Source organism: Solanum tuberosum, unplaced genomic scaffold (genome assembly GCF_000226075.1).
Source record: "Solanum tuberosum cultivar DM 1-3 516 R44 unplaced genomic scaffold, SolTub_3.0 scf00883, whole genome shotgun sequence".
In the NCBI taxonomy this organism is placed as follows: domain Eukaryota; kingdom Viridiplantae; phylum Streptophyta; class Magnoliopsida; order Solanales; family Solanaceae; genus Solanum; species Solanum tuberosum.
Genome location: NW_006239790.1, coordinates 30,525 through 43,999, shown reverse-complemented (window position 1 = coordinate 43,999; position 13,475 = coordinate 30,525). Strand labels below are relative to the sequence as shown.

Sequence of the window (13,475 nt, the reverse complement as noted above, 5' to 3'; positions counted from 1 at the left end):
GTGCAATAGTTGATGGATGGTTGGTAGGAGAGTCTGGCTGAAATGAGGCTGGAGAAATCAAACCACGTACCTGCTCTACAAATATAGGAAGCAAGTGATTAGTTAGCGAAGGAATCATTCGCACCACTAACTCATCCATATTTTCTGTTGGTGTTGTTTGAGCATTTGGACATGGTACTGAGCCAAAAGCATCAGATCCAGAAGAGACACGAAAATTTGATCCATAAAATACTTTTGCTTGAGCTCCGAGACCATATATCCTTCTTTTCTTTTCCCCTCCCGCTGCTTGATAATATGCTTTCCATTGATCAACATCAGATTGAGTTTGTGTTTGGTTCTGTAATATTTCTTGATATTTTTCCTGCAAAAGAGTGAAAATTAGTGAAATTGTTTATTTATAACAACAATAGACACATCCAGACTCAACTAACAGCAATGAGTTCTCATGTGTTTAAAAAATTATGCATTTAAAAAAGGTCTAAGAATAAAAACAGAAACTGTGCAAAACAAAGTTCACATGAGTAAATTTTGAACAAAATCAACATCAAATATCGAAAGCGAAATTCCAGATCAACACCAAATATTGAAATCTGAAAAATCTGCACTTGAGAAACAACTATTTAAGCTGCAACGCCTACTTCTACTAATCCTAATATCTTTGTCAGGCTTAAGTGTCTAGAGAAGGAGAACACAACTCATAAAAAGCACTGACTGATATGTATCGAAAGCAGAATTCCAGATCAACACTAGTCCTCGTGTTGATCTCGTGAACAATAATCTAGGAGAGGAGCTGGAGAAGTTGAGGAATGGTCAGATAAGTCTGAGGGTAGAACTTGAGAAGTTGAAAGAATGGTCAGATAAGTCTGAGGGTCAGAAAACATAGATCTTTCTTTCCTAATTTGCTAGGCTACGGAAAGGAAAATGTCTTTTTTTTCCTAGTTGCTGCAGTCAAGATCCCAGTCCATAATTTTACTTGTGATATTCCAAAACCTCAGATAATGCCTTTCACCTAGTAAACTTCAGTAGTTTTCCTATTGTCTAACCATAAGTCCCCACCTTTGGAAACAATAGTATATTGGCAGTTAACAACATTGGTTTTCCTTCATTCACATGATGATAACAGTTGCCAGTTGAACCAGTTGGTGAATTAAATATACATATACTGTTTTATGTTCTCCGTACAGTGCACATCCTAAGAGGACTTAATGTTGGTCTGGGAATTAATTTTTCATGTGTTGAGCAGTGGAGACCCATTACACTGAAGAAGGTTTGTATGTTGCAGGAAGACTTACATGTATCTTCTGTTATGGTCCTAGCAGCAATGACACTAGAAATAACTACAATGTCTAGCTACTTTGATCAATTGTGTTCCAATCAAAATAAAAATAAAAAATAACAGAAGCTAGAACAAAAATAAAGGGGAAGCACTTGCAACTTATTCCAATCAAAATCAATACCGACAATAACAATGAAGCTCGAAAAGGGGAATGTTTGCTAGATCGAGATAAAGCATTTTATCTAGATTTGTATAAAATAAACACAACAACAATATAAAATTAAGAAATCGAGTTCACAAGAAATCTCCATTCCCTTTTGAAGAGATGTCACCAAAAGGGGCTAGAACCTTCAGATTTTTCAACCACTTAGCAGATCATAAAAGCTTCATGCCAATAATCATAAGGGAATGGAGAAAACCAAGTCATCCAATGTTAACCATTCTCCTAAACTATTTGAGAAGTAAGAAGAGATATAGGCATTACTAGGATCATCAACTCATGTATTATCAACAGTAAGAAGATATATAATGAGCAATGGACCAAGACTGCAAAGAACACAACAATTGAAACTAATAACACCAGCCACAAATGAAGAGATTAGAAAGCACCTTGGGATCAGCAGTAAGAATATTGAACTTACATGCACGATTTGAGCTCGTTCACCAACAAAAGATTTTCCATCATGACCATGTGTATGGACATGCAAATGTATCTCACTTGGTGTTGGATCGCGACCATTTTTAATAGCCTATACAAGAAAAAAAATTAAAGTACATGAAAATACAAAAGCATGGTATAGTGTAATTCGAGACCATATCTGTTAGTTCATAACAAAGTAAGGTTAGCTAGGAGACACATCTACATCAGCACTACATCGACATTAACAAATGTTTTCTTGTTCACAAATTCTAGAAAATCCTTAGAGATAAACTTGAATGCTAACTCAATTGCAAATAGTCACTGTGACACAAGTAAATGAAGGGTGCGTGAAAATATACTTACAAGTCTCTTACGATGCTCTCCAACGGTAAAAGAGCCTCCCGTGTGAGTTCCTTTGGCAACTGCATCCTGACCGCCACAACGATTTCTTGAATTTATTTTTGACTTTTCAATAACCTCAGGTTTCTTCCAAATACTCATCCAACTTTCCCATATTTCTTCTGAAATATATTTTGGCCGTTTTCCTTCTTTTTTTAAGCCAGAAATGAAATCACTGTACCTTCTCGCTGCCTTCCTTCGCCATTGTATCTTCACTTCACTATCAATGGATGGATCCCAATAGAATTCCTTCTGAAATAGTTTTATAAATAACAACATTAGTATCCAAACTATAAAACTGATGAACCTTTTTAATTAAAATGCTGAAATATTATACCTCGAATTCCCCTAGATAAAAATCTTTTGTTTCTTATGGGACACTTTTCCAATTAGTTCCCTTGGGATCAAGCTCACTCTTGAAAGACTCACATATTCGGTTAGAGCAAGTACTTGAAGGTTCCAACCTGAAAAAAAATTGAAGATATTATATGAACTCTTTGATACAGAAATTCACAGTATATTAATAATAATAGTGCAAACACACACTAACCCGGCAGCAGAAAGAAAAACAAGCGTCCGCTGTTCAGGGTTACTATTGCTCTCACCTTCACCTATTGTGTTGTTTTGACTAGATGTAGAGTCACCTGTTACGTTTCTCTGATCAGTAGATGCACCCTCACCTATTGCATTGCTCCTATTAGGTATTACAGGGGCTGGTTCAAGATGAACTGATGGGGTACTACATTGATCTGATGTTTGAACATGAGGCGAAATAGTAGGAACTAAAGTCTGAACTTGAATGATATTATTTGGTCCACTAGAAGAACTAATACCACCTTGTTGAGAACTAGTTATGGGAATAGGAACAGTAGGCATATTAACTCGACTTGTGCTACCTCGACCTCCAATTGACATCTTGCTTGCACGACTTGTGTTACCTCGACCTCTGCCTCGTGTCATATCTACAAAAAAAACAAAGTTAATCATATTTATCAAATCTGAGTTAAAGAATTTCTCTCTTTTAAGAAATATTTAGATTCTTTCACACATGTTTCACACATGTCATGGACCAAACTGAACTTGAGAATGTCCAGAAGTAGGAAAAACAGAAGTTTGAGAATGCCTTCCAACTATATAAACAACTATCTTATTTCTTGAGTTTGCTCATGCTAAAAGGGAGGTACATTTAGAAAAATTTCAACCAAAGTTGAAGCATGTCATACACAAAAAGATACTAATAGCTTTAAGAAATTAGAGCTGCAAAGCACACAAAAGATACAACAATCAGTAAGCACTGTTTTTCCACAAGAAACAAATAGCATCCAAAACATACTACTATAAACAAACGTCATTAAAGACATTGTAGCACATTACTATCAATACACTAGTCTGTATCTATTTCTTCTTCGAACTCCTCATCATCGTCTTCAGATTCATACTCGTTTTCTGTAAATTCTTCATCTAATTCATGATGCTCTGGAAACAATCCATAATCAATTGGTTCATCCATTTCAATTGCCTCCCCATTTGGATCATGCAGAAGTATAGTTTCATCAACAATAATATTCATATCTATCTCATGAACTTCAACTTCTTCAACTTGAAATGGAAGATTTGGTTCTGGTATTGTGATCACTCCCTCATCAGGTAATTCAATGACATCTCGAGGGTTGACTTTTAATACAGCTAACCAATCATCCTTGTCCTTCTTTGTGCTAGGATAAGACATATAACACACTTGAGTTGCTTGCATCGCAAGAATAAAAGGTTCATATTTTTTAAATCGGCGACGATGATTAACATCGACCAATTTATACTGATTATGCACCTTAACACCAATATTTAATGCCGGATCAAACCATTCACACTTGAATAACATAACTTGCTTTAAAGGTGCTCTACGGTATTCCACTTGTATAATTTCTTGAATCCTTCCATAGTAATCACCCGTATTTGGATCAGAGATACAAACTCCACTATTCATTGTTGATCTTGCACTACCGCGATGTACTGTGTGAAATTTGTATCCATTAACAAAACACACTGGATAAGAATACACACTTATTAATGGTCCATGAGCAAGACTACGCAAGTATTCATTTTCAATATGGTTGGATCGAACCTATTTAAAAAAAATATGATAAGATTTAGTCAAATTCACAAGACAATTCGACACATTATATTTTAAATGATAGTGATGATTTAATTAGGCTTACATATTCCTTGAACCATACAGAAAAATATGTTTCGAGACTCTCATCTATTTGATCTTGAGAGAGATTCGGAAACTCTTCTTGCAAACGTTGCACATACATGCTTCATTGCAACAAAATAAGTCAAAAATAAATTCATAATATATGGACAAATTTATTATATGAAAGAAGTATAACCTTTAAAATTTTACCTCACAAACGGCTCAACCTCTTGACAATTTAGAAGAATATAAGTTTGGGCAGCCTTAATTTCCTCAAGAGACAAATCTCTCTTTTTGGCTTCACCCGATAACCTTCCTGGATGGGTGAATATTGATAAATTTTCTTCATCATCTTTCATAACACCACCATCATCATTACGGGACACATTATGATGACGTGACATAACATGAGGTTCAAAATAATGAGAGAAGAATTGCGTTGATTCGGCCATCAAGTATGCTTCACAAATAGAACCCTCAACACTAGCTTTGTTGCCTATCATATTTTTAAGAGTTCGAAGGTACCTATATATGTAAGAAATTAAATTATCATATTGAACTAGCATATTGACACTATATAACTGCATAAATATTTTATATTTACCTCTCAAAAGGATACATCCATCTATATTGTACAGGTCCAGCAATTCTTGCTTCATATGGAAGGTGCACGGGTAAATGTTCCATTGAGTTAAAGAATCCAGGAGGGAATATTCGTTCTAACTTACACAAAATTTGTGGGATGTGTACCTCTAATCTCTCTAAGTCCACCTTTCGAAGAACAGTTGAAGTTAGATCTTTAAAAAATAAACTCAACTCTGTAAGTGCTTGCCACACATTACTAGGAAGTAGCTCACGAAAGGAAATTGGCAATAGTCGTTGCATGAACACATGGCAATCATGACTTTTCATCCCAAATAACTTAAATTTGTCTGTGTCAAGGCATCGACTCATATTTGAAACATACCCATCTGGAAACTTCACACCTTCCAACCAATCAAACAAGACTTTTTTTTCATTCTTGTCTATTGTATATGCAGCCTTGGGATAGCTTCCATCGGGATTTCTTGCTAACTCTGACCGATTGCAGTATTTTGCAACATCCTGACGTGCTTTGGGATTGTCTTTGGTTTTGCCATCAACATTAAGAACTGTATTAAATACATTATCAAAGACATTCTTCTCAATATGCATGACATCAAGATTATGCCGTATCATATTAGAACTCCAATAAGGCAAATCCCAAAAGATGCTTCGTTTTTTCCAACCACATGACTTACATAATCTCTTATTAACTTCTTCAGCATCTAACTCAGTTACCTTCCTTATCCCCAACTCACATATTTGATTAAGAATTTCTTGTCCCGTTCTAACAGGTGGTGGCGATCTTGTAACAGTATGACCTTTAAGAAAGTTTTTACGATCTTTCCTAAATGGATGGTTTTGATCAAGAAACATCCTATGACTGTCAAACCAAGTTGTTTTCCCACCATAATGTAATCTGAAGGATTGTGCTTCCTCCATACAATAAGGGCATGCTAAATTGCCACTGGTACTCCATCCTGATAACATAGAATATGCTGGAAAGTCATTGATAGTCCACATCAAAGCTGCTCTTAATTGAAAATTTTGCTTTTTTGAGATGTCAAATGCTTCTACACCTGTCTCCCACAACAAAGTCAATTCTTTTATTAGAGGTTGTAGATAAACATCAATTTTTTGCTTAGGATTGTGTGGCCCTGGAACAATGATAGTTAAGAACATGTAAGCTTCTTTCATACACATTCCCGGAGGTAAATTGTATGGAGTAACAATCACTGGCCAAGAAGAGTATTTTCTTCCCGATTGAGCAAATGGTTGAAAACCATCAGTACATAACCAGGATACAATTCTCTATCAGCTGATTGTAGCAAATCATAAAACCTTTGTGAATCAGGATTAGGTTCCTCTTCCATTGAAAGATCAGGAACTTCCTCCATTGAAGGTTCATAATGATAAGATGACTCAGGTTCGATATTTCTATAACATTGCGAAGATGAACCCTGGCCAAAATTTGATCCAGCCGCATCCAAAACCATTTGGCGATATGGATTATCTCCCAATCCAGGTTGAGTACCACCTGGTAAATCACTAGACATCTCACTGATCACTTCTTTTTCCCCTTGATACTTCCAAACAAAATAGTTCTCAACAAATCCAAAATGAAAAAGGTGCAGTTTGACAGTTTCAATATCCATGTAATTAATGTTGTGACATTTTTTACATGGACATCTAACTTCGTCACCACTCATGTGATTTCTGTGAGAACATGCAAACTTGAGAAAGTCATTGACACCAGTTATAAAATTAGAATTAATAGCCCCTCGACCATCTAACCTCTCGTACATCCAACTACATTTTAGATTATTCATACTCCTATTTAATGTTAAAATAAACAAGACAATTAGAGTTATCCAAAAAATTAGAAATAAAGCAATAACATATTAGTTTAGCAAAAACAATTGAAACCACAAAAAAAAATGACAAGCAAAAGTGTCAACAAAGATTTAAAACTTTAATAGAACACAAAACATGTTAGAACGCAACACCAATTCGTTATATAAACCATTTAGTCAATAGATTCTGAAGGAATAAAAGGTTGCAGTTATACATAATCTATTATGCTTTTCCTTGTAATCAAAGATGAAGAGATTTTTTCGACTCATACAATTTTGGTGATAGAGATTTTCATTTAAATGTTTGATTTTTATATAAAGAAATAATACAACAAAATGAACAAAAGGCAAGCAAGTAAGTTTATATATAGTCGTAGTTCTTAAGATTTTCTTCAATAACTTGTTAACAACTTTAACCCAAACCCAGATTAAAAACAATTTTTACTGTATTAAACCATAATTCTTAAACTTGCAACAGTTGGACAATTCAACCAATTACTCAAGTAAAAGGTAATGAAAGGCAACGACAATCAAATGAAGAAGAGGAACACAAAATCATATACGATATCTTGATTGAGTTCAAATACAGTACATATAAATTATTGTCAAAAGAAATACATATGAACAGAAAAGCATATAGAATAGAGATACAATGAAATATATAAAAAAAAATAGACTTACTTGTGAGTTTAAAGACTTTACCTAAACAAATCTTCAAAGACTTTACCTTAAATTTCTTTGAGATTCAGCCAAATCTGTAAATAAAATATCAAATATGTGAAGAGAATTGAAAATGTAGAAAAACAATACCTTTTGATTTACAAAGAAATATGAGGTTTCGGAGTTGAAATTACCTTTTGATATACCAACAACGATGAAGCAGCGTCCAAGCAGTAGCGACAAGTTTTCAGCAACAATGAAGTAGCCTCAAAGCAGCAGCGAAAAGTTTCCAACAATGATGCAGCAACACTTGATTTCAAGCAATGATGAAGCAACTTCCAAGCAACAACACCTGATGTCCAGCAACGATGAATCAATCATGTTGTCGATACAAGAAAAAAATATGGGTATTCACTTTTAGAGACTGAATCATAGAAAACATCAAAATCATTGTTACAAACAGAAAATAGAGCATACGAGAGAATGAATCAAAATGTTACAAACAGAAGAAAAAAAGAATATAGCAATATATATTCAAGAAAAATCTTATATTATCTTTACAATGTTGTCCCGAATTCATATGTAATCATTATTACTTCCTCTTGTGTTGTCTGTGATAGCTATAGTTGTAAGAGAAAGGTTTTGAAAGAATAAGAATTTGCATTGACTAGAAAGGAGGGGTTAAGCTCTATAAGTAAAACTAAAGACAATGAAATAAATCTTACTTAGGAATATATACAAATCAAGCAGAAAGCAAATCCCAGAAAGAGTGAGCAAGTGAATACAGAACTCAAATCTTCACAAAAGCAATACATAAGAAATCAGAAACAACAGTTCCAAAATCTTTTTGCTACACTATCACTTGAATTCTTACATTACAAACAAAATAGAGCTTATTGCTAAATTGTTTTTCTACAGGTAAAATAGAAACAGAATAGAGAGAAATTGCATTTTCACGGTGAGTGGGAAATGAGGGATGAGAGCTTTTGTCTGTGAGAGATGAGAGGTTTTGCTTGTGAGAGATGAGAGGTAAGTTTTTGTCTGTGAAAATGAGGGAAAAGTGTTAAAGTTGAGAGGGAAATATTGGAGCCCTAAAAAATTTGGGTAAAATTTAGTGACGATTTTAGCGACGGATATGCATTCTGTCGCTAAAAATATTTCTATATAATTTAAAAGAAATTAGCCAACGACCAAAATTTTTGTAGCAAGAAATAAAATAACACTAGCGACAAATATTTCCGTCGTTAAATCTGTCGCTAACAAATTATCAATTTTGTCATCCGCCATGCGTCGCTATTTTCGTAGGCAAATTAAGGCGCCCAATTTTACCGACACATTTCAATTTTCGTCGCTAATCCGTCACTATTGAAGATCCAAATATTTCCTTTGATATTTGAGCAACCAAATTAGTTTTTCGTAGCTAATTCGTCGTTAGTTAGTGACAGAATATTGTTTGTCGCTGAAATCCGTCGCTAAATGCTGTTTTTTTTGTAGTGATGCTAGTTTGCAATATTTCGAATCTTACCAGATTTTGGTATACATCCAGATAAATATTTCTTGGGATACATGGGGTTAAAATTAGGTGTAATTTGTTCTAGATATATTGTGTCCAAATTTGCATGTATCTAGGATACATAAACAAATCTCGTTAGCCTCCCTCCCATCTCGCTCACCACTTTGCTATGTATCTATATCTAGATACATGTGAATCACACCAGATACATACAAATACATGTATGTAGAGTGTATCTAGTGTGATTCACATGTACATGGGAACATAGACAAATCTCACTCGCCTCCCTCCTATTCTCGCTCGCCTCTCTCTCTCTGTTTAACATATATTTAGGTGTATCTGACTTGAAATTCGGTATGAAATTATTAATTAGTGATATAAAATATAATATTTCAAACTATAGGAAGAAATAATAAATATGATAGGAATGTTTGTATAATTAGATAGTTTCTAATATTTTTAGACAAAAAAATGAATAGAAAAATATTTTTTAAATCAAAAGCATGAATGAAGAATATTTATAAACCCTTTCCCTTAATTTAAGGATAATTTTAACTCTTTTCTGTTCTACCTATTACACGTTCATGTTCTTATTATTGAGAGAATTTGTAGTGTAGCTTCAGACTCTGACTACAATTGTTCTTCATTTTATGCCTTTGCAACTGTAAAAAGACTCGGTTTTTCAATCTTTTTAGGCCCAGTATTTTCAAGTTTTATAATGGAACTATTATTGTCCTCTCCCTCCCCTCACCCTTTCCACTAGGACCAAGGTGGACAGGCGAAAAAAATGGTGTCCTAAATATAGTAGAGGAGTCAGAAATTTAAGTGAGTTTTAGGTTAAGAATAAATTTAAGAGATTTTTTTCAAAAGAAAAAATTAGGTTAACAAAATTTAATAATTTATTTATAATTTTTAAAAATATTTATTCTAATTTTATAATATACAGTAAAACCTCTCTAAATTAATATAGGTAAGACCATGAAATATTATTATTTTGTAGAGGTATTATTTAATCGATAAATTAATATTTATTAATTTAAAGAGTGTTCGGCATCGAAAAATTGTTAAAGGGATGGAATCTCAAAGAATTTGAAAGAACCCACTTGTGAAAACCTCTTTCATGAACTTGAGGTCATGATTAATGATCTCGGTTACCGTAATAAAATGGTCGATAATAACCTATTGGATGAGTGAAAATGATACATGCTCAGATGACCAGAGTTTAGAACAAATTGTGGATATCATTGGAAAAATAATGTTAATGATAAAGTTGAAGATGATACAATACTTTTGGAAGCAGTTACGCGTAAGAAAACACTTGCATCTAGAACTCTTCAAAATTTTATGGTGCAATTAGAAAAGACAACACCGAAACTTTTTGATGCAATAAGAAAAGTTAGAGATAAGATTTAACTAGATTTAAATTTTAACAAAAAAATAGAACATAATAGAATCATATTTCACTAAATTTTCTTAGATATATTTGTACTTTTAAAAAATTATTAATTTATAATATCAATGGGACCATATATTTATATAGGGGTTTTCTGAAAATATATTATCTTATTATCTTATCGAAATTAGTAAATTTTTTCCACTAGCTCAAATTGAGATCGAAGGAAATTATTATTTTAAAAAATTTATTAATTAATATACTATTAATTTAGTGAGATTTTACTTTTGGACTAAATGGTTCCGCCTCGGCCTCTGCTCAAAAGGATACCCATATAGAGTATAGCCAAATCTGAAGTGCAAAAATTTGAGTAGTCATTTTAGGGTGGGAAGGCTTCTATATTTATAAAATATATATAATTATCATGTTTGATCTGATTATTTTGTCTAATATTTATTATTTTTTATGTTCCGCTTTATGTATTAGAGAAACCTTGTTATTTAATTTGTCTAAAATAGAATATTATATTTAGATTTTAAAAGATATATATGTTTGTAACAAATTTTAAAGTGATAAAAAATAAATTACAACCACAAAAAATATGAAGAAACATAATTGTATTTATCAAGATTACGGATACAATTATGTTCCTCCCTTGATTCTCCTCTCATAAGATTTATCCATGATTCGAGGGTCGTTAGTGGCGTATTTCTCAAACTAGGATGATTTAGATTTGACCTCTCTATGAATATTTCATGAATTTGCGAATATTCGAGATCTTAATCTTTAAAAAACCCAAGAGTTTATGGGATATTTGAGATGACTTTTAAGAGAATTTAGTACCTTTTATATAGACATAAACTAGGGTTTAGGATTGAGTAGCCTCCAAGAATCCTAATTTGAGTTGAACACAATTTGTAGAGTCCCCAATTCAAATTAAACACATCTTGTAGAGTGCCACAAAATTTCAATGTCTACGATATAATATTATTGTTTTGAAAGTCTAAGCATAGGGCTTTATCCTAGATATCGTAGGGTACGCACTAAAAGGTTCTCTTTATAAAAATGGGATCTGCTTTATTTGACATCTCATATATTATATAAACCATGTTAGTTACATGATCCCCTTTATACTATAAGGTAGGTCAAGTCATAATTTGAAGTTGAGATGTTGTCTCATGTACATTTTGTCTTTAAATAAACAATTCAAAATACCTTATCCTCTTTTGTCTCTCTGCCTTTTCCTTCTTCTTTTTTTTCATCCGGTATTTGATATTCACATTGAAGTCCGACTAAATTTGAATTCGCGCTGAAAAGTCCCACATTGGAAGGTAAAGGACTCCCTAACAAAGGGGACTTCATATATAAAAAAATTGAACTCGAGACCTCTTGATTAAAAATGAAGGAGTAGTTACCACTTCGCCACAGTCCTTGTTGGTATTCTGCCTTTTCCTTAATACTATAGCCAAGTACACAGATATATCATGGCATTGCCTTTTCTTTACAACTTATATATTATATATATAAAAAAAATCCAATTGTCTATTATTTCTTTCAAAGAAGAAGAAGAAGAAGAAATGGAAGGAGAAATGGATGGTAAAGTTTTTCAGACATGTCAAAAGAGTTTTGTTCAAGTTCAGAATATATTGGATCAAAATAGGCTGTTAATCAATGAGATTAATCAGAATCATGAGTCCAAAATCCCTGATAATTTGAACAGAAATGTTGGTTTAATTAGAGAACTCAACAACAATATCAGAAGAGTTGTTGACCTTTATGCACATCTTTCAGGTTCATTCAACAAATCTAATGATGTTTCATCTGAAGGAGATTCCTCTGGAAGACCTACTCACAAAAGGAATAGGCCTCTCTAAAACGTCAGAGATTGATTTGAGGTCCGATTATCATCAGACAGTTGATTGTAGTTTAGCCTCTTCCTTCCCACTAGTCAACATTCTAATAATGATATTTGTACCTTCAGATCTAATTGAAACAAGAATTTAATTTTTTTCTTTTATTTTGTCTATATATATTTCAAAATCAATTGCCTCTTGAGGCGTAATTGTTGTTGTAAACTGTACTGAGGCCAAAGATATTGATTTTCGTAAAAGGGGATAGATGTTGTAAGCTTTTTAAACTTTTTCTTTGAGGATTTGTATGTGGAGAACTTAGCAGAATCAAGGAGATGCTCTCAAATTCTCTGTAGAAAAAACAGCTTTAAATCCAGATCGTAATTTCATATCAACGTTTATTTATCATATTCTGAATAAAACTTTCGACTTCAAACTTCGATTGAAAATCTCAAATTCACTTCAATGGTAGAATTTAATTTTAAATTTTCTATAATTTAAAAGTTAGCCCCATAATTTTAGATTTTGAAACAAAAAAAAAAACTCATCTTTATTACAAAAAATAATAATTAGCCAACCCACTTTCCCCTTTTCATAAAAAAAAACATCCTAAAGTCAGTTGGTGTTACGGCGAAGAATCTTTTGTTATCATTAATTTAGGTAGAATTGAGGGAATTTTTAATACTCTCTTTTTATTCAATTTTTTTAACTGATTTTGACTTTATATAAAATTTAAGAAAGTAAAAAAAAAAAAAAATCTTATAATTCTTAAATATATCATGTGAAAAGTTGAAATTAAAAAGTTATAAAAAAAATATTTTTTTAATGTACAAAAAATAGAAAATAAGATAAACAAATTAAAATATAAAAGTAATTTGTACAAATTTTGAGTTTTTAAGATGATGAGAAAAAGTATAATTTCTTTGCAAAACTTATGACCAAATATAATTTCAATTTCAAATTAATATAATCCAGATTAATAATTTCAAGTTCACGTCCAAACACCTACTAACTCTTTTTTATTTCCCAATCACAGAGCACTACAAGATGAGAATCTAAATAAGAAATGATGTGGCTTTTTGACAAAAAAAAAATTAGTAAAACTTTGCCCCATT

The 13,475-nt window shown here is 32.5% G+C and overlaps 3 protein-coding genes across 3 annotated transcripts in view; 1 reads left to right on the top strand and 2 right to left on the bottom strand.

Annotated features, from left to right (window-relative positions):
• Window positions 1-2,594, bottom strand: part of LOC102590771 (uncharacterized) — a 10,272-nt gene extending 7,678 nt beyond the window's left edge. Inside the window, exons 1-3 of the mRNA XM_015305599.1 lie at window positions 2,280-2,594; window positions 1,918-2,025; window positions 5-361 (exon numbers count right to left, since the gene is read on the bottom strand). Of these exons, the coding sequence (XP_015161085.1) occupies window positions 5-361; window positions 1,918-2,025; window positions 2,280-2,594 (780 nt within the window). The remainder of the gene's footprint in view (window positions 1-4; window positions 362-1,917; window positions 2,026-2,279) is intronic.
• A 64-nt stretch (window positions 2,595-2,658) lies between these two features.
• Window positions 2,659-3,293, bottom strand: LOC107057701 (uncharacterized). The gene is made up of 2 exons (XM_015305601.1): window positions 2,866-3,293; window positions 2,659-2,779 (listed from the first exon to the last, which is right to left on the bottom strand). The coding sequence occupies exons 1-2, from the start codon at window positions 3,273-3,275 to the stop codon at window positions 2,686-2,688; spliced, it is 504 nt and encodes a 167-aa protein (XP_015161087.1). The 5' UTR covers window positions 3,276-3,293; the 3' UTR covers window positions 2,659-2,685.
• An 8,739-nt stretch (window positions 3,294-12,032) lies between these two features.
• Window positions 12,033-12,789, top strand: LOC107059158 (protein ELF4-LIKE 3-like). The gene has a single exon (XM_015305600.1). The coding sequence runs from the start codon at window positions 12,088-12,090 to the stop codon at window positions 12,382-12,384; it is 297 nt and encodes a 98-aa protein (XP_015161086.1). The 5' UTR covers window positions 12,033-12,087; the 3' UTR covers window positions 12,385-12,789.
• The last annotated feature ends 686 nt before the right edge of the window (window positions 12,790-13,475 follow it).